Source organism: Aspergillus terreus, genomic scaffold (assembly GCF_000149615.1).
Source record: "Aspergillus terreus NIH2624 scaffold_10 genomic scaffold, whole genome shotgun sequence".
Lineage (NCBI taxonomy): Eukaryota > Fungi > Ascomycota > Eurotiomycetes > Eurotiales > Aspergillaceae > Aspergillus > Aspergillus terreus.
In genome coordinates, this window is record NT_165933.1 from 1,544,550 (window position 1) to 1,565,372 (window position 20,823).

At 46.8% G+C, this 20,823-nt stretch overlaps 6 protein-coding genes across 6 annotated transcripts; 2 read left to right on the forward strand and 4 right to left on the reverse strand.

Moving 5' to 3' along the window:
- Positions 1-1,004: 1,004 nt before the first annotated feature.
- ATEG_07390 (FAD-binding oxidoreductase) lies at positions 1,005-2,571 on the reverse strand (the record flags this gene model as incomplete). The annotated part of the gene is made up of 5 exons (XM_001210076.1): positions 1,005-1,238; positions 1,300-1,469; positions 1,525-1,866; positions 1,931-2,125; positions 2,184-2,571. The coding sequence occupies 5 exons, from the start codon at positions 2,569-2,571 to the stop codon at positions 1,005-1,007; spliced, it is 1,329 nt and encodes a 442-aa protein (XP_001210076.1).
- Positions 2,572-4,708: 2,137 nt separating this feature from the next.
- On the reverse strand, positions 4,709-7,098 carry ATEG_07391 (fungal specific transcription factor domain-containing protein; the record flags this gene model as incomplete). The annotated part of the gene is made up of 3 exons (XM_001210077.1): positions 4,709-6,472; positions 6,531-6,874; positions 6,990-7,098. 3 exons carry the CDS (start codon positions 7,096-7,098, stop codon positions 4,709-4,711), a joined length of 2,217 nt encoding a protein of 738 aa, XP_001210077.1.
- A 1,151-nt stretch (positions 7,099-8,249) lies between these two features.
- fgaDH (chanoclavine-I dehydrogenase easD) lies at positions 8,250-9,105 on the reverse strand (the record flags this gene model as incomplete). The annotated part of the gene is made up of 2 exons (XM_001210078.1): positions 8,250-8,449; positions 8,505-9,105. 2 exons carry the CDS (start codon positions 9,103-9,105, stop codon positions 8,250-8,252), a joined length of 801 nt encoding a protein of 266 aa, XP_001210078.1.
- A 562-nt stretch (positions 9,106-9,667) lies between these two features.
- On the forward strand, positions 9,668-11,438 carry ATEG_07393 (uncharacterized protein; the record flags this gene model as incomplete). Its single annotated transcript, XM_001210079.1, has 6 exons — positions 9,668-9,812; positions 9,868-9,953; positions 10,018-10,162; positions 10,218-10,282; positions 10,346-11,297; positions 11,359-11,438. 6 exons carry the CDS (start codon positions 9,668-9,670, stop codon positions 11,436-11,438), a joined length of 1,473 nt encoding a protein of 490 aa, XP_001210079.1.
- Positions 11,439-16,482: 5,044 nt separating this feature from the next.
- ATEG_07394 (glycoside hydrolase family 71 protein) lies at positions 16,483-19,046 on the forward strand (the record flags this gene model as incomplete). The annotated part of the gene is made up of 5 exons (XM_001210080.1): positions 16,483-16,571; positions 16,647-17,189; positions 17,248-18,410; positions 18,480-18,677; positions 18,730-19,046. The coding sequence occupies 5 exons, from the start codon at positions 16,483-16,485 to the stop codon at positions 19,044-19,046; spliced, it is 2,310 nt and encodes a 769-aa protein (XP_001210080.1).
- A 266-nt stretch (positions 19,047-19,312) lies between these two features.
- Positions 19,313-20,778, reverse strand: ATEG_07395 (uncharacterized protein; the record flags this gene model as incomplete). The annotated part of the gene is made up of 2 exons (XM_001210081.1): positions 19,313-20,653; positions 20,707-20,778. The coding sequence occupies 2 exons, from the start codon at positions 20,776-20,778 to the stop codon at positions 19,313-19,315; spliced, it is 1,413 nt and encodes a 470-aa protein (XP_001210081.1).
- Between the last annotated feature and the right edge of the window lie 45 nt (positions 20,779-20,823).

Below are 20,823 nucleotides of genomic sequence, written 5' to 3' on the forward strand. Positions count from 1 at the left end.
TATACTCCCGCACTGGGAGAGGATGGCTTATTATGAAGGCTTGACCAGGCCACGTACTGGGTTCAGAGATAAGTATTTTGTAACAAAGAACTTTCCTACATTCAAGGTACCGGGTGGTCTATATAAAGTTATGAAAGTATAGTGAGGAGAGGTCCTCTTTCAGCACGTAGTACTTATATAAGGAGACGCAGGAGAGGACAGAATATGATATTTTAACCACGACAGATGTCATTTATCCAATATAACATATAAGGTAACTAAAGACGTATATAATACTGTGATTTCGGAAGGTAGTTTTGGCTTCGATAGTAGGGCTAGACCCTTCTGTATATATAACAAAGGCGGTTTGTAATAGGTGATTCGTGAACCGCTATTGCTCATCTCTAAAACTATCGAAGTCTCTTTAGGAGACTTCAGAGATGTTTAATAAGTTATTATATATGTTTAAAGAAAATTTTAATAGTTTAGAGATTTACCTGACTCTTTAAAAATATAAGAGCTAATTATTAGTTTTCATTTTCTAGTAGGCCAATTCGGGGAAGGACATAACCCTTTAATAATATAATATTAAAATAATATTAATACTATTAGATAGAGCTTATTTTAATAAATTAAACGGTATAACTTGGATGAATTACTATATAAGGCAACATTAGGCGACGAGGTACAAGTTTATTCTTACAAATAGTAAGTTGATCGTGTTTTGACTTATAGGTTATGACAGCAAACTTGAGCTTGCTGCGCCGATAGAATTTAGTATTAGTGGCACACATCAGTAAGACCAACTGACTGTTTTGCTGGCATTGTGGTATCTTGGGATGTTGGTCGCCCAAGACCAAGCACCTAATTTTTGGTTCCTGTGACGATGTGTGGTACCTATGCAATAATCGCTCCTTTGAATTTGTGGCATGGGTCATATTGTTTTCTCAATTTCTGCAGTCGGGGGAAATGCGCGCCCCAGATCTGTTCATGCCTTGTGAGAAAATGAGCAGCATACGATAATATTACGGGAAATATACCTTCTCTGGATCATGGAAATCCTCGAAGCCACTTGGGACATGATGTACCTCCTCCTTCCCAGCCAAGATTCTTTCGGGTGCCTGAATGGCGAGTTCCCGCGCCAAGTTCTCATCCTCCGGGCCAGCATAGGAAGGACACCCGATCCCAAGGAGTAGGAGATGTTTTGTTCCTGCGGGTCGTGGCCAGGCACATTCTGATCTCGAGCCTGCTGGGTCGCGCTTATTCGAACCACTATTAGTAAAATAAAATACATCGTCCGGGTGGTAATGACCAGCGTACCGTGCTTAGTAATTGAAAGATAACATAAGTACAATCGGCGAACGACGAATTGAGGGCTTCGATATCCTCATACCATTTCAAAGTCCTCATGATGGTGTCCTCTGAGATTTTGTGGAGCAGCATAGGTGCCCAGAACTGTTTCATGGTGCCTTTTGCGTAACGCAGCTCATCTAGATAGATAATTAGCTCCGCTTTTGCTTATAAAAAATCGTAAACCCTGCATACTTTGTAGGTCAGCCACTCCTGCCAGCGTCATCACTTTGGTTTGATCTACTGCGCCGGGAAAATCCAACGCCCATTGGAAGGTCGCCCGACCATGGGCTTCACCGTGCGCGTCGAAGGCATGGATGACCAGCATGTCGAGTTTCGTTCCAATGAATTCCAGCAGCCGTTTCTTTACCACATAAAGAAACATCGTGATCTTGGGGTCGACAGGCTTGGAGACGAACTGGGCGATGCCCTTGGCCACTTGCTGTAGATGCTCACGAGGAATCAAAATGGGTCCAGCCCAGATATTCTGCGGGTATTGGAAAACTCGGAGCACAAGCTGGACCACGGCTTTGTTATCTGTGTCAGTATCTCGAATATTGATTGAGGGCTGTTTAGGGAGAGGTGTTACCGCCAAACCCACCCCCGCCCCCACGCAGCGCCCACAGTAGCTCAGGCTCTGTAGACGCCCAGACAACCGACCCATCGTACTTGACGACTTGGGCGTCGAGCATGTTTGCTGGATCAGATATGCATCCGTATTCAGAGGAGAGCCATGAAAAGCCCCCAGTCATGGCGGTTCCTGCCACTCCGACACATGGGGTGCGAGCTCCGACAACTTCCATAGCTTGTCAGCTTCTGCTGCATCCATCCAAGAACCTAGGTAAAATTCTTACTGCCATAACCAGGCGCAGCCTCTCCCAACTTCCGATAGACCTCCGCCCACGTCTGTCCGGCCCCAATAGTCACTGTCTCGGAATCAGAGTCGAAATGGAACTCGTCAAACGCCGTCATATTGATAAGAACATCCTTGGCGGATGTGGACGAGAAACCGTGCCCGTAGATGGCGAATTGCAAGTCCGTCGGATAGAGATGGGAGATCACTTGGCTTAAAGATTCAATACTAGTTGGCCGAACAACAATTTGCGGATATTGTTGCTTCTGGCATGCCCAAGTCTGGATACTTGGTTGGTAGGTCGGGGTATTGGGGGTGATAATTTCATGAGGGCGCAACAACTGCTGCAGCGCTATCAATTCACTTTCAACTTCGTTTGTGCTAGCCATATTGCATATCTTAGGGGGAATAAAATAGTCGTCTGAAATTGGGTTTCAGTTGTTCGGTCGGACATGCTTAGGGGAATGATAGCCTTTATGCACGCTTTGACCTACCTACTCTAACGTCACTACATAGACTCTTCTAGACCATGAGCGCATCACCCATTCCTTGGTACAAGTTGCATAGAAGTGATCTGGGTCATGCTCCTATTAGAGGAAGCCAATTTGCCGCCTGTGTCTTTTGGAAACCAAGTTCTAGGTCGACCTTTGTCAGCAACCATCGTTAACTATATGTAACATGTATCTCTGGGTTACAACTGGGCAATACATAACTCAGTGTTTCCTGAAATTCTGCTACCGCCTTTAGGTCTCTCCGAGATTCTGCCGCCGCATAATGCCGAATAGGCCCTACATACAGGCGTCGGGAAGTGACCGTCACTGCCCCTACAAACTACAGCCGCGCAGAAGGGGAGCTGTGCGCACTTTACCCGCTGCTAGCACTATTCGGCCACTGCCCGTACCGCACAGCCCTGAAACTACCCTGGTATCGCTCCGCTCCCATCACTTTCCATTATGCCATACCGTGTTCTGACCGGAGCGTTCCGGGTCGTCGCTCTATCACCATGATTGCCTAGCTCTTTTTTGCTGTTCTCCCCTCCCCTTTTTCCGCAACAGGGCCCGTGGTTACCACTCACTACAGATTAGCGAGACTATTGTCCCTAGAGCCGTGAAGAGGAGGCCAGCCTTAAAAGGTGGGTTGCGCAGCATCTCGATTTAACATGGTCAGAAAGAGCAGAGCAATATTACGAAGAAGTTAGGTTATAGTTACCGGAGTCTCTTCGATCTAAACTCCGATAAGTTAAGCGGAATATCAGACGGCGCCGCGCGCTTTATATAAAACACCTATAGAGATGCCGAGGCGCAACCCGCATAGATATTCTGCGAGCTACCACGCGGGTTAAAAATTGTATAAAACGTCATCAATTTGCGTAAAAATGTGAAATTTTTATAGAATACCAATTTAATGCAGAATTTAAGATTTTTATGATTTTTATACAATTTTAACCCGCGCGGTGGCCCGCAGCGGGTTGCGGTGCGGGTTGACATCCCTAATCTGACCTGACTGCCAAGGCGTTGAGCCGAGCTCCTCGATCATAATTGCCTTGAATTTCGGGGTTTCTAATTCCTAGTAGACCAGCCCCGGCGTGCGACCCAATCATTCTGGCGTATATCGGACATACGTTCAACTACCTGAGGGGCAAATACCAAGCCACATGTAGCTAATGCATGAGACAAGGTATCTGGTAAGCGGAACAACCTTAACCATTTCTTCATACTGCGAAGAATGGCAAGTCCAATGGCTACATACGGATCCCAGTATGCGGTCTCAGGCATCAAATAGTGCAGTAAATTCGTATGCAGTTGTCACGAGATCGCAGAATAAGCCAGTAACGTATGCATTCATGATCTTGGGTGCCTACATCGCTACTGCCCAAACATTTGGTCTATGGAATGAATAGGGATGCTTGATAGGAAATTACTCTGGGCTCTTCTTATGCTATAACTTCTAGAAATGCATCGGTATCTTTTTATTGGGATATTACATTATCTGTCGATTATCGAACAACCGATTGGGAACTCAACCGTAAACTGAGATGAAATATCTGCTTAAGGCACGACTCGAACATGCAACAGTAGCCTGAAGTAGCGCCCGCAGCCGCTATTATATATTGGCCAAGGATTTATGCGTTTGTCTAGGTACCGATATGGGAGGTCCCAAAGCGCATATTCAAAACCGTCTTGTTGTAGATCTCCAGATTGATCGTAGGGACGTCAGCGGTGTTGGGCTTCTTTTTCTTGTTCCCAGGAAATTTCTTGTTGTACTCGTCTACTGCCTTGGCGGCAGCTGTGACAAAGCCCTCCAAATGGGCGATTTCCTTCATAGAGGATGTAAAGCCGCCGGAAGAGCTTACTAACACGCACAAAGGGAAGCAGGGGCGCAAGGCATTCTCTCTTGCAAGGGAGGATAGATGTCTAAGATACTAAGATAAAGCAAAGAAAGAGTTCTCAGAATGCGACAACTGAGACTAAGCTTAGCAATAAGAATATAGCTGTGGCAAGAGGCCAATTATAGGGTTTCCCCTTTTTAGAGCCCCTGATGATTCTGATTGGAAGTAGTTTGATGACCCGAGTTAACTTCTTCATCATGCCAGAACCCGTAGCAGTCCAGAGAGTCTAGATCTTGCAGATATGTCTGTGTAAGCATGTCGAGAGACTCGGACCCGTGTCTGCTGGTATCGAACTCGAGGTAAGAAAATGATGGCATCCTTGTTTCCTTTTCCTGGTTAAGTCCCCAGGTAGGTGAGGATGGCTGGGTTTGTCGGCTCGTGGCGATCTTGTGACCTTGGCTCCTATTTACCGCATATCGGCCAGGGCTTCTTGGAAAGACTCCGTCCCTGGTGATTCTCACCGCTCCAAAAGTCGGTACTATAACTTCGAGAGAAAGAGCTGAAGCACTCCGGCGGCTGACGTACCCGAAATCTCCATAAAGTCCGGCGTGTTTTGCGGCATCTGCTTCGATGCGAGCTAGGCTTGTTATGATTCCGGCTATCTTCTCCAGGAATGTGTCACCGTTTTCTTGACCTAGCTCCATCATGAGCTCAACTGTCTCCTGAACTGTAGCCCGATCGTCTAGCCGCTGGTGAAGATAGGCTTCTTCTAGATCCGGGTTGCGATGCCAGCGCTGGAGGTGCGCGAGGAGCAGCGTGAGACACGCAGTGAACGCTGAAAAGTCGATGCTCATACAACAAAATGCAAGCGAGTCCATACATCTGAATCCGATATAGCGCTTAGGGAGCTCGCGGCTGGCGCTGAGACAAGCCCAGTCATTAAGGTCGCTCAGGTCCTCATCGGCGCTACAAAGCATCTGCGGTAGTCGAAGGTAAATGAGCAGACTAAAATGGGTGATATGGAAGAGTATGCGCAATACATCTTCCAGGTTATCTTTGCGTCCAGCGGATCTTGCCTTTGCGGTGGGCAGCTGCCACCAGCCAGAAGGCATACCACGCGCGGCCTTTTGTATTTCTAAGTCAATATTCCAAGCTTTGGCCGATTCCTCGCTGTCTGCCTTTCCGTTCTTGTTCGCTGTAATGCGGCTCATAATAATGCAGTGAATGCGCTCGAGGTAGCCCATAGGACAATTATCTGGGACCAGGCTGTCCGGATTTCCGAGAATGTCATCCGCTGTGCCTGGAGGAAGGTCGAGCATGAGAGCCAGATACCTATCCTGGCTAACTATTCGATGCCACATAAAAGAGGGAGATGCCATAGTGCTGGAATCCAATATGTTTAAATCCGTATAGTCTCCACGGTGAAGGCCCATGAGCTGAGCCACGCTTATTGCTCTCCTGAACACTCTCCAAGCCCGGCGGAGATTTCCAGAGTTGATGCAGAAGACCCCTTCAAGTATGAGGCATTCCAGTCCTTCCAGGGACTCGATCAACTCGTCATTGCTGGTGACAAGTCTACAAGCTGTATCCAAGAAGCGTTGCATAGCTGCCACAGGAGTGCAGCCAAGATCAAGTTGTTCGCAGTCGAACGTTGCTGGGCGTAGATTTTGCATCCCGTGCGCAAGATATAGTAACGCCCGAGCGAGTAATACAGGATGACTGTTCGGGCGCGGAAGCGAGGAGAGGCTTGAGGCGGGAAGCATCCTGCCCCGAAAAATGTCCTCATACGGTCGACAGAGAAATTGTAGGAAGGCGGCTGTACTGCCAGCAGCGATGATAAGATCAGCATCTCGCTGGGATGGAAGAGTTGAATGAAGCTCTGTGGATATCCTCTCGTAATAATCAGATTTAAGGGAGAGCTCCTGAGAAGGGTCCGCCTGGTGGTAGATATCTGCATCACCCTAGAAGATTATTAGAAGACGAGAATGTGCGAATGTACCAAAGCCTAGGAACACCTACTAGCGCCGTATCGAGCGCTTGCGCTACACAGCCCCTGTCCAAATCTCTGGTGAACGCTGGCGCGGAGGCTCTGGGAATGTGTGCAGAACCATTATGTAAAGACAAAAATGAGGTCGAGGATATCTCTGGGATCCTGCGATCGGTCGTCGAAGGAGGCAGACAGGTGCCGCTATCAAGCAGTCGCTCAAGCAAGGCCTCCACCCGTACAAGCCTGTTTTCTAACCCCGCGTGCTGGATCATATTGCTTGTGATCTCCGTGCCGCTAATTTGTCCCGGAACAACAACAGAATCTTCATACTCTTGGGTCACACAAGGCGTCTCCCGCTGTTGACATCCAGTGCAGACTTCACTCGTTAGCGACGGGAAGTGGCATTTGATTTTCCTCCGTTTGCCTGGAATCAAAAGCGACATGTCAACACAAAGAAAAGGAACCATAGGATAAGATAACCTAGAACATACACTCCCAACAGCTCGTGGTCCCTTTCCGAATCTTCCTACGTTTTGGTGCTTGGTTGCACTCCTCGGACGATGTAGGCTTTCTGAGTGATTGCGCGGTCTGCCCTGTCATTTTGAGAATAGGATGACACTGCAACTGTTTCCAAATGGACAGATTTATGAAGCTCAAAATTAGGTTAATTATTCAACCGCCACACTGGATGTGGATGACGCAGGTAGCAGTTTGTGAAAGGATTCAAGAGAGACGCGACTACGTGACGAGGTCTTAGCGTCCGACACTAAGTCATGTGCCTACCCAGTTGCGACGCCTTTTTCAAGACCCCGAAAACGAAGTTCTGATACAACGGCCCAAACAGCAGGTATTAATCCACTAAAGAGGTTCATTTGGAAAGCCTAGAGTCTAATTATCGCATCACCCAGTGCGGTCTTAGATATATATGGCAGCTCGTGGCACCAAGAGGTGCATAGCCTACCGAATTCCACGAGCACGCGACGCTACTCGGTGAATACGTCAGGGACACCCTCGTATGATCTGGTTAGGGTCAAGTGGCAGCAAAAATCCAGAAGCCAAGGCAACTTTCGGACATACGGCACAGCGCCATCTATGTTCACCTCCAGACAGGAAAGATTGGGATGCACGACTTTCTCTTCAAATCAAGAGTGTCATTTACCGACCCGGGCAACGATTGCAGATAAGGGTGACAGACAGTAGCTTAGATCCTGCTCCAATGCAGAGAGCATAAGTTACTGCACTGCGTGAGCAAGAATTTGGCCAATTATCAGGACATCAAAATCTCCAGTCGTTTATTAAGGGGAGACTGTAGGTGGAAATGACCTATATACGAGGCAGATAGTTCGCCTTATAGGCGCCTAGAAGCATATGTACATTAGTAGATCGAGCCGCCGGCTACAGAAGACAGATGTAGATAGAGGCAGCTACCTAAATGTGAATTGGCGTTGGGGAAGCGAGGCGCTACAGATAATTTTGAATATTCGGGGCGCTTCGGCAGTTAGCCAAACGCCACCAGCCCGGCATAGCTGCTGCTAGATAGCGGCCAGAACCCAAGTAGTAACTTTAATATACTCTAACCTAACACCTACGTATTTCTCCTAGCACAACAAAAGGTTTCCAATAAATTCGATCAGTTCTTATAAAAATACTCAGGCACTGACTCATGTAGTTTGTATGACGAAACTGGAAATGCGGAAAATAAGCTAATTGCTTCTCGGTTTTGTCTTCTGGTCGCGGAAAGCCTCTGCAACCTAAGGAGCTCCGTAGCCAACAGGGAGGTTCACTCCATTGACATCCACAGACGCATCACTTAGCAGCCAAATAATCACCCTCGCAACGTCTTCAGGGTCCAGCATCTTCGTACCAAGTCCCCACTTATGCAGCCTCTCCTCTGTTTCCTCCTTCGACAACTCACCAAAGAACTCCTTTGTCATGGGCGTGTACGTATTACCTATCACAACGTCAACTTCTACGTCTCATAGCAAATACAAACTTATTTCACCTACCCGGAGAAACCGTGTTAGCACGGATGCCAAAGGAGTACACATCCTTTGCAACACACGACGTGAAGTGTGCACACGCGGCCTTCGATGTTCCATACGCGAAAGCACTCGGTCCACGAAGAAGGGAGGCCATGCTCGAGACATTGACAACCGCGGGGTGCTCCTCTCTGGGCATCCTGACCATGGCAGCTACCTGCGCCCGGGTGCAGTACATGATGCCGTTGATGTTGACGTCCATGATACGAGCCCACTCCTCGTTGGATTCTGCGAGAATAGACGGTTGCGTCTTCAACAGAACTGACTGGGACAAGCCAGCTACGTTGGCTGCGCCGTGCAGAGCTCCCGACTCTGCGATGATGGCCGCAACCCAGTCATCCACCTGCCTTGGGTCCGAAACGTCGACTTTAGTCGTATAGACTTTTGTCAGGGGGTTGATGCGGTCGACTTCCTCCTTGATCTTGTGAAAATTGTCCTCTCTCCAGTCTGCGATCCAGACGGCTCCCGCACCGTACTGGGCGAGGAGACGGACGGTGGCGGCGCCCATGCCGGAGGCTCCGCCGGTGACGCTGAAGATGCGAGAGCTCAGGTTAACGGAGGTCGACATTGTGGGTGAATGATTTGGAATGGATTAGAGGGTTGGTCTCGGATGAGTTTGAATAGGTAGATGCAGGATAATTTCTGCTGAATTAGAGGAAGTGTTGATAAATAACATCTCAGAAGTCGTCCTAAGGCGGCCTTATTATACCTAAAAACATCCTGAGGATTATAATGCCGCTTCAATTACCGAGAAAGCCCATACTTTTGCATAGTCTCCTTGCGCGAGAGAAAAACGTCTGGGAAATCCACCGCTTTCATCCGCTAGTCTCCCTCTTTTCTTCCTCCGCCGTGACTCCGCCGTGCCTCCGCCGTGCCTCCGCCGCCGTCCACCGAAGCCTCGCCGACTTGCCGGCCGATCAGAACTTCTCATTATTCAATCTTACCTAAACCACATGATTTTCTCTTGCAGATATGTTATTTGAAAATGTTGTGCCCAGCATTCTTATTTAAAGGGTTGTTTACTCCAGTATAAGCCTGTGGTGGAGATTCCTAATAAGTGAACGTTACCCCGACTGGCCTATCTTGCTTTACCAAATACCTTCTTCAATCTCTACAATTGTTGTACCACAATGGCGCCCTTTAATGCCCCCAAGCTTGACACTTCCCGCTTTCCCTTCCCTGTCCAGTCCTTTATTGGGGGCAAGTTTGTGGACAGCACTGGCGATGAAAAACATACGCTCAAGTCTTCAGTCAATGATATGATTCTCACAACAGGTTTGTTGTTTATTCAAAATGCAAATTTTTGTCGTTTATAACTAACGGTGGACAGAGCTGCAGTGGTCAAACGCTCAAGATGTCGATCATGCTGTTGACTCCTCTCGAGATGGCTTGCGTCTATGGCAGGCCATGACCGATGTGAGCCCACCCGGTCGATTAAACTCGTGCGATTTGAGAACACGGCTAACGAACCGAAATCTAGAACCAGCGCCGAGATGCCTTGATCAAATACAGCAAACTAATCCGGGAGAATCGGGAGCAGCTCCACTGGCTGGAGGCTGTCCTCGTAGGGAAAGATGCTAGCTTCTGCAATATGGAAATCGACGTTGCTGCCGACCTATTCATTTGTGAGAATATTCAAACTAGGAATGGTTTCCCCGACATTAACAAGATCTCTTCTAGATTACGCCAGCATGATCGACAAGTTCGAGAGCGCGGTTGTGGCGGCGAAAGATGATAGTCTTCAGGTGTGATCTCCGTGGCTCATTCCCTTCAGCTCGCTGAGACTCACCTACCTACCAAACTCACAGTATACCCTCCGCCAACCATGGGGCATTTGCGCCGGTATTTGCCCATTCAATGGAGTCATCATCACCCTTGCCATGAAGGTCGCCCCAGCACTTGCCTGCGGAAATTCCATCATCATCAAAACGAGCGAGCTAAACCCCTTCTCGACCCTCTTCATGGCATCTCTAGCAACCCAAGCCGGAATCCCACCTGGCGCCTTCAACTGCCTTGTTGGCGGCGCAGCCGCCGGCAATGCCTTATCTTCACACATGGAGGTCCGCAAGATCAGCTTCACCGGTAGTATAGGGGTCGGAAAGCTGATTCAAGTCGCCGCCGCAAAGTCTAACCTCAAGAGCGTCACTCTAGAGCTCGGCGGAAAGTCCCCTCTGATTGTTTTCGCTGACGCGGATTTGGAGAAGGCCCTGCCGGCCGCGACACTGTTCCTCTTGATGAACGGCCAGGGATGCGCTCTCCCCACACGACTCTACGTGCATGAATCCATTGCAGACGAGTTCGTCGCAAAGCTCAAGTCCATGGTTGAAGAGCATGGTCGGAGCCTCGGCGGCGACCCTACTCTACCTAGCACTCGCTCGTCACCGCTGTACCACCACCGTCAGAAAGAGATTGTGCTGTCGTACATCGAGGCTGGCAGCAGAGAAGCAACACTGCTCACTGGCGGCAAACCCGTCGGAGACAAAGGCTGCTACTTCGAACCAACCATCTTCGTGGAGCCGCGCCATAACGCCAGGGTTCTCAGAGAAGAAATCTTTGGACCTGTTCTAGTCGTTGTCTTGTTCTCCACCGAAGATGAGGTTGTTGCGTTGGCCAATGATACCGAGTTTGGCCTGGCTGCCTACGTCTGGACGGCGGATATCAGTCGAGCCCTACGAATGTCTCAGAAGCTGGAAGTGGGGACTGTCAGCGTGAATGGAGCTGGTGGTATCCATCCCAGTATTCCCATGGGAGGATGGAAACGTAAGTTTTTGCAGCTGTTCCGCTGAGTTCGAAGTACCACTAATTGTAGTTGTGATTCTAGAGAGCGGTCAGGGGGTAGAAAATGGCAAAGAGGCCATGCTTGAATGGACGCAGTCAAAGTCGGTTGCTATAAAGGGATAATTAGTGTACCTGCTCTGGGGCCAATCTCGCCAATCTCCCATTCTAGACACGGAGAAATGTATATACACTGCTACCTTAATCATCCGGTTTTACCTAATTCGTATTTGTTTCCGAATTCTGTATGTTACCTTTTCTAATGATGAATAAAGCAATATATATAAGGCAATTGCTAGTGCATTGATACTATTGTAAATGGCTAATCCTTCTGAAAGGCCGCCATAACCTACTCTCTAGTAGCTCATCCACCGGGCCCACGGTGGATTTACTCGCGGCCTATATACCTATAGAAGTCCGGAAGTGACTGTTACTGCCTATACATTCTCCGGCCGCGCTAGGCAATAATCTATTAGGGAAAATGGAGGCAATAGTAATAACGCAAAAATAGACTTAAAAACGCTAAATCCTAATCTACTGGGGGTAGACGTCAGATTCATTCGGATTCTGGTTAGGAAGACTCCGAGTCTAACCAGAGGAAAAGTGGCTAGTTTTGGAAGGACAACCAGTCAACGAAAATTTCATATTTATCTATACTATAACTATATTCTTTTTGCTAAATTCTAGCGTTTTAATAGCATTTTTTTCTTTAATTACTTCTTATTTTCGAGTAGTTCCTTCTATAGTCGCATTATTATATTATCTTAAAAAACCAATAATTTAAGCTTATATTTCTTTAGAACAGTCTTAGAACCTGTAATTTAGCATAAGCATAACTTTAAAAAATTATATAGCAGCTAACCTCTAAGCTTCTCACTTATATTCCTCTGTAACCTATATATATATCTTAAGATTAATTATAATATAACCTCTACTTAACTATCTAGCCTTTAATAGTTCTTTTATAGGATATCTCGCCCTTAGCATCTATCTTTTTAAATCCGCTAAACCAGCGTACTCAATCACTAATAATATCTATAATATTCTAAACACAGATATAATAGTTAATATTTCTATCCCTATCTTTTTCCTACATACTAAAAGCGAATAAACTAAACTAGATAAGCTAATACTAGGAGCCTAACGCGTTCTCTATCTTCTATTACCTATTTATATTAGTAATATTCTTAATAATTTCTATGTAGTCCGATACGGTTGATAATATATTATTTATCTAGTTAACGAATATAGATATGCTGTAGAAGTCCGGCGTTGGATAGATAACGCAGAGATAGTTTAGAGCGTTAATATCAGGGCTATTACCGTAGTTCTAGGTTTGATAGGCTGTTTTAGCGCTGTAAATAGATAAGCAGATTAGCCCTAGTGTAGTAATATTAGTATTATAGATATCTTTTATAGTTTTCTAATTACTTAGACTGGGTGCTTTACCGCCGTTTATCTTACTATTAACTAGATATATACGGACTGCTCCGATAATAATCTTCTCTATAGTAATATTGCCGAAGTTTATCTTTATATAATCTAGGCCGGATAGTATAGAGAAAAAGTTATCTATATAATCGCTTTTAATATAGAAAAAAAATTAATCTTTTAATAAGATAAAATAGTAGTATCTATTATTATAGCAGGCTTTAGCTGCTTTTATTGTCTTTTTCTCTAAGTAATTACCTATATTATTTATATAGTTATATAAGTCTCCCGTATTAATAATAAAGGGAAACCGGCCGAAAGTAGTTTATATAAAGAGAATAGTAAAAGTAAAGAAAATTTTATTAATATTTTTCTGTAAAACCGCCCTGCTATTTTACAGAAGATTATCTAGACTAAAAAAAAAAATATTTATATTTTAGATTCTATTATTCCTTAACTAGTAACTATTAATAAATTTCCTGTTAGATATAAGGTCTGTTAGTATTTTAATTAATATAAAAAAGCTATTAAATAAGGCTGCTAGTAAACTCTTAATAATTTCGTCCTATTTCTTTATACTTTAGCATATATAATTAGTAAATTTATTCTGCTTCTTAGAAGTCTAGTCTTTCTTATATATCTTTTAGTTAGTAAATTATTAAAATAGGTATAGACAATAATCTACAGTTTAGAGAATTCTAATATATTCTTCGCAATAGTTATACTTTAAGAAATAATAGTTATAGTAGTATCTTTAAAGTTATTACTAAAAGACTTAATTATAAAGTAGATTAGCTTTAATAAAATAATATAAATTAAAAATTAATATTTTATATACTGTGTAATTTAGATTATAGTTTCTCTCTAAATATATCGAGATTCTATAACAGAGTAAATATTCCAGCGGCATTAAAGATAATAAGATTAAGTAAAAAAGAAGCTATTTATTATCTGAAAATTCCGGTATAAGGGCAAACTTATTCTAGAAATTATTAAGAATATTAGTAATAACCGTCTTCGTAATACTGTCTAACGATTTACGGTAGATATAGTATATCTATAACTATTATTAATATATACTTGTTAGCTATGTAAGATACTGTATCTATATCTAATAAATATAGATAAAGGAATTATAAATTATACAGTTTATTAGATCTAAATCTTTGTTAGCTTATCTAGTGCACTGTAAGATACTCTAATAATTAAATAAATTAATTATGCTATATTATACATTGTTTAGACCGTCTAAAATATTAAAAATAGATTTAGTAAAATTAATACTATAACCTTTATTAACGTTTTCCTATATTTTAATTTTATTAGCTTAGACATAAGAAGTATTGATTCGGCTCTATCGCTCCGATAAATACAGCTAGTATTTATTTTAAACTGTTTAGTCTATGTACTCGAACTCTATCTAGTTTTCTATCTAATTTCCGATCTTTTAGTAGTCTAGATTATTCTAAATATATTTTTTTTTAGATATGCTAGTTTTTCTCTGACTCGCTGCCTCGCACGGGAGGATTATTATATTTTTACAGATTAGTGGCTTAGTCCGTGATACTGTCTATATTAAATCTTTAGTAAAGAATCTTGCGCAATGTCTTAGTTGTCGGGCTTATATAGGTGATATTAGTTATTACTATATATAAGGATATTACTGTCGCTAGTAGGGTCGGTATAGTACTATTTAATTCTACTATTATATTTCAGAAGCCTGTTAGCTATAGACTCTGTTAAGATCTTGTTAATCTCTGTATCGGCTATATAGCCTCCTATGCCGGTATATTTCCCTGGGATAGCCTGTGAGTCGTAAAGACCACTAATAAAGAAGCAGTCGGGCCCGGCTGCCCAGGCCTAGGTTGGGTTAGATTAGGTCGGGTTTTTAGGGTAGGTTTTGCCAGTCTATTAGGGACATATATCTGTCTGTCAAGTTCTTGACAGAAGCACATGGGAACATAAAAATTAGACGAATCAGCCGGCGAGAAAATCCGCCATAGGCACGATGGACAAGCTACTAGTGAGTAGGGTTTGTGAGTTCACCCCCAGGAGGCTAGGGACACATAAGTGTGATTTAGTGTCTCTTAGAGGACAGGAGCAATAACAGTAACAACGCTGACAACTGGGTGTTGTGGAACGGCTATTGCGGGACTTATGATTAGCTAGGTTAACTAATTTGTAAGATTGGGTGCACGCGAACTAACTACCTAACTTGGTATGTTTTCATTTGTCAGCTCTTCCACATCAATTAGGAGACCGGGCCGTCTACACCTTTTCAGACCTCTTAATGATTCTCCGCGACACTCAGCAAGATCACGGGACCATTGGTGCTGCTGTTGGCTGAAGGAAGACGAGTGGATCAAACCACCCTTTATAACCTTGTCATGCTCCAAGAGCAACGCTCCCCAATCCAGAATACCACGACTTTTTTTTTTTCTTGCCGAGATCGATCTTTGTTCGTCCCTGACAAACAAGACCGAATGGTTCACTTTGGCCGACTCCCTTGGTTTGTCCAGCATAATGTGTTGGCCGCCCTCCAGGACCTGCCCTCACTCCACAGCTTGCACAATGCAATCCCTGAAGTCGCAGCATTCTTGCACAGAAACAATGACCTATTCGCGCAGATAGTGGATGCAATCATTGAAAATCCAGCCCGTGAAAGAGGCCTGCTCCCGCACGTTCAGCGTGCCGTAAGGCAATTGGCGATCATCTGGACCGAGCAGTCAAGGAAGCAGTCAAAAGAAGACAACACACAAGAGCGAGACGCGAATGTCCTTGACAACCTGCGATACGTCGCGGAACCGTATGCCACCCTACCAACTCCCATACTGCGGATCCTATCCCGGTCGACACCAGCGGCTGTTCTGTGTCGGCTGCTTGCGCTAATGGCTCGGCTGCGGTGCCTCATTCATGCGTCATTCCATGCAATGGTTGGGAAGTCTCTCCAGTTGCAAATCGAGCATTTACCGGAAAAGACTGCGTACGCCAATATACGTGGTGCTGGACTCGGACACCGCCCACAAGGCATCCCTTGCACTCCCACTGACATTGGTCCATTGACGTGGATTGAAGAGCAACGCCTGCTTGGGAGCTTTCTATGCATCGTTATCTACTACGAGTTGCGCAAGATGTATGTGCACTTTTCAGTGACCTCGGCGCGATCGGAAACAGTTCAAATCTCATCGCATGATACGGTCGAAGAGTTTTGGGGCAAAATCCTTCGGACAAGAAATAACGGCCAGCGGGAACAAATCTCGACGATCCTTCACTGGTTGGATGGCCAGGCCGGAGGGCGCGAAAATATACCGTCATGGTTGTCCTCGGGACCCGATTTACCGGAGTACCGGTATTGCTGCCCAAGTTATACGACATTGAATGATGAGCAATGGGCGGAAGAAGAGCGTTATATTAGCGAGGCATACACGTCGCATGGAGCACTATGTTTGTGGCAGTCTCGAGTTGCTCCTATCTCACCACTGAGGTGTGTTGACTATGCGGTCTTTCGCCCGTATGGTCTGATATTCTGGACTGTAATTCGTATGGATGCTCTAGGATTTCGAAAAGAGTTCGGTGTAGGCCACCGTATGTGGTTTGCAATGTCCTTTGTCCTCACGGAAAATGACTGGGAGCAGCTGGTTACTCGGCAGCTGGATCGAAGCTTCGACCCGCGCATCCTGTGAATATATATCAAGCCTGCACCTGCACATACTCGATTCAATCCGGACAAATGAGTAGTATGATCTGGTCGCTCCTGCTGACCCTGCTTCTGGTGGGGTCTAGTCATGGGAAAGCAGTGTTTGCCCACTTCATGGTATTTCTGTCCCTGTAAGATACGAACCGTGGATGGACATGTCACACTAATCAATGGCAGATTGGAAATACCGGAAACTATACGGACAGCGATATCAAGGACGACATCTCCAAATCGCAAGAGGCTCATATTGATGCCTTTGCGCTCAACATTGCAAATGGCGATCCGATCAACAAGGAGTCGCTTCCAAGGTTCTTCGATCAGGCCGATGCACTCGGCTTTCACTTATTCTTCTCTTTTGACTACGCCGGGAATGGCCCTTGGTCAATGAACGATGTGATCAACTTGATCAGCACCTACAGTGGTAGGGACTCGTACTACCGCCACCAGGGAAAGCCCCTCGTGTCGACCCTTGAAGGACCGGGCAGCTCAGATGACTGGCTCGCCATCAAGCAGCGGACTGGCTGCTTCTTTATCCCCGACTGGTCGTCTCTTGGAGCCAAACCGGCCCTGCAACTGGGCACAGCAGATGGTCTTTTCAATTGGGCTGCCTGGCCATGGGGCCCGCAGGAGATGAACACCTATGTCGATGCCTCGTACATTGAATATCTCGATGGCCTTCCCTATATGATGCCTGCGGCGCCATGGTTCTATACCAACCTTCCTGGTTACAATAAGAATTGGCTTTGGCGGTATGTATATTTTTCTGACAGGGTTCTCTTGGGTGATGTGTGCTGATGTAGCGTGCAGTGGCGATAACTTGTGGTACGACCGATGGCAAGAAATCTTATTTGTGAAGCCAGATTTCGTGGAAATTATCTCGTGGAACGACTACGGCGAGTCGCACTATATCGGCCCCTTACGAGAGCACGCCATGGAGGCCTTCAATATTGGCCGAGCTCCATACAACTACGCCACTAACATGCCTCATGACGGCTGGCGTCTGTTCCTACCCTTCTTGATTGATACGTACAAGTCTGGCACCGCTAAGGTCGACAAGGAAGGCTTGACTGTGTGGCATCGACCACAGCCGGCGGCAGCCTGCAGTTCCGGTGGAACGTCTGGGAACACTGCCAGTCAGCTGCAGATTGAGTTCCCCCCAACCGAGATTGTTCAGGATCATATCTTCTTCGCTCTGCTCGGCTCTCCCGCAACGGTTGCCGTCAGTGTTGGTGGTGTTGCCCTGCAGGCGAGCTGGACCTGGCAGCCCGAGGGCGACGTTGGAATCTACCACGGCAGTGTCCCCTTTGGATCCCACTTAGGAGACGTCGTTGTAACGCTTCAGCGAGACGGCAAGCAGATTGTCCAAGTCCAGGGGAGCTCCATCTCTACCGATTGCGTGCAGAACCTGACGAACTGGAACGCCTGGGTTGGAAGCAGCAGGGGCAGCGAAAGCGTCAATGTAAAGCCAGGCTTGAGCCTCTTCAAGCAAGAATGCATCAATGGCACTGGTACCAACAACTTTGCCGGGCTGTGCGAGTTCGCCTGTTCATACGGCTACTGTCCAATCGGTGCCTGCTACTGCCAACAGCAGGGCGAGGCCAAGACGACGCCCAACGCTACCGGTCCGACGGGGTATCCCGCCGACGGAAAGAGTGCCAGCTATAGCGGCCTCTGCGCATTCGACTGCCCGCTGGGATATTGCCCACAGGCAGCGTGTGGGACTATTTCTGCCCCGCTAAGTACGCCAACTGTCTCGGAGTTCTTGCCGCCGGCTTGTATTGCTGGCACCGGGGAGGGCAACCTAGCTGGTCTGTGTTCATTCGCTTGCAACCTCGGTCACTGCCCTATTGCCGTCTGTACGTGCACCGCGCACGGCGCGCTGCACACTCTCCTGGAGGCGACTGGTGACGTGGTTGTCGCTGCTCCTGGGCTGGACGAAGCCATTTACATAGACTTATGCGCCTTCACTTGTATGTACGGGTATTGCCCCGAAGGGGCTTGTGTTAAGGCAGGGGATTCTTGAGATGACTCGGACGGAGGCAGCGGCTCCGGGGATGTCTACATTGACCCGATCATCTTCGCGGAACCTTCGCCCATCGTGGAGTGCATCCCGCCCTGCAACCTCATCTTCCCAGAGCAGATCCTGCCCACGCCAACTACCATCTATCTTTACCCGCTGACTACATCGTTTACCGTTGGTGGCTCGATCGTCACAACGACTCTCCACCCTAGCCCAAGTATGTCCGATCTCCGTGTTCCCGTACTGATCTTGATCCTCATAGTGAATAGTCACCACGTTGACCATCCAGTACTTCAACATGCCCGTCCATGCCGGGCAGACAAACCCCTTCTCTTTCTACATGACGCCCAGCTACCTTCCGAGTCCGATTGTGGTCAGCGCCGGGGATGAGACCCGTACAGTCTTTCTCCCTCCTGCAACCGTGCAGTCCTACCGCGGCGACGATGGACCGGGCCCCTTTTACAGCCTCAACTCGACTTATTATATCGTCAACGACCAGACCTACACCTACTCAGAAGCGCAGTTCCCCTCCCTGAGTGATCTTCCAACCCCAACCGTTTCCACTACGACGGTCTTCAGGGACTAACAGTTAAGTGCTAGGTAGCTGAAAACCGATGGCGACCTCTGGCGCATGAAGAAGGAACTGTCTGCTATTGCCGAAGCCATTAGGGCTGTCGTGTCAAAGGCACTTTTTTTTTTCCTTATCCTGGTATCCATTCATGACATAAAAGAGCCAGGGGGTTCTGTGCCATTTTCTTTGATAGACAGTTCATGTATTTCTAGGGGTTCGTTTCTAGTATGATTGTGCTTTTCGCCTCGGACTATATTGCATAAGGTATTCCACACAAAATATTACTTTACATACGCAGGGCCCTCAAAATATGCCCAATCCCTTAGCAATGGGGAAACGACAGACTCAAACACCCTCTCTTCAAAGACTGAATCTCCAAATTGGAGCCCCACTGCTTTCTTTGGGAACAAACACTCCTTAACAACGTCGGCATAATTGCACCCGCTCTCCCAGTACACCCGGCGAAGGAGATCAGCTGTTTCGTGGAAATGGGAAAGGTGGCACTTAGAGTCACCTATATCCGGGCTACCCGACAAGGCCATGCATTCTCCCAGGGATAGCTCAATAAGAGTCACCCCCAATGGGAAGAGAATGTGGTTCTGCATGGCGTCCGGACCTGGCATAACGAAGGACTCATCTTTGCAGTCAGCCGGATCAACCTTGCAGAAGAGGTACGGCTTATCAATACTCAAATCTTCTACTGCGCTGCCCCGAGCGAACAAGATGTCAGATGTGCTCCAAGCTTCCCTTAGCCATGTCCCATGGAATTGGAAGATGCTGCAAGCTAGGATGACCGCAAGGCACAGCCGATCGCGGCGACTTAGGGGTTTCAATCTCTGACAACCGGTCTTCTGAGGAAAAGAAGATCCCGCAAGAATGTCTTGTAATGACTGAAACTGGACTTGGTCCAAGTGGCGAAGAATGGAAACGTTGTAACGCGGATCGGCGTCAGTACTTTGAGCCACGTATCCAATGCACTCCTTTGCTTTGTGAGGACGGCTGACATCCACGTCTCGCAGAGCAGTGCACATGTCTGCAATGGCCTGGGTACTTTCGGTTGAGGCTTGCATCTCACAGGCAGCATTAGGTGGTTCTGTTGGCTCAAAGTGAACCCTGTGTCGACTACTTGGCAATCGACTTCCATCTGGTAATATAGTAGCGGCTGAGTTGGATACTTGGCATCCCAAAAAATCTGTGTCGGGCTCAATCTCGACCTCATGCCACCAGCTCGTTGAATCGTGTGGTGGAGGCTTCTTCCCAGAGGCCAGAAGCATCAAGAACTTTGCCTTGGCCGCTGCACGGTCGTGCCCGCCGATACGAACGGTGCTGGTATCGAGCTGGAGGCAAACGGCGTGTTCCAATTGGCAGGGACACTTCCAGCACCGACCCTGGATCAGTATGTCGTAGAGCTCCCTTCCGTACCGTCTGTTGACCATTTGTGCGTTCATGCGTCGCCTCCATTCCCTAGTGTCTCGCCGGGACCCTTCCCGCTGATATGACTGCTCGCTGAGGGTTTTCAGTGTCTGGTTTGCTCTATCGATCTTTTCTAGTAGATCGTCATAGATCGCCCGCGAGAATATTTTGCGAAACTTCATCGCGGACAGTGCATTGACAGAGGCAGCCTAAGCCAAGTCAGACCAGACCGTTCATGTACACTTCATCCATCGACAGTTACCTGCACGTCATCCATACTCTCGAGCCCTAACTTATGAGATAACACACTCAGGCTTTCCCACAGAGAATCCATAGTTCCAATAAACGCATGATAGTCCCGACCAAGCTTTCGAATCAG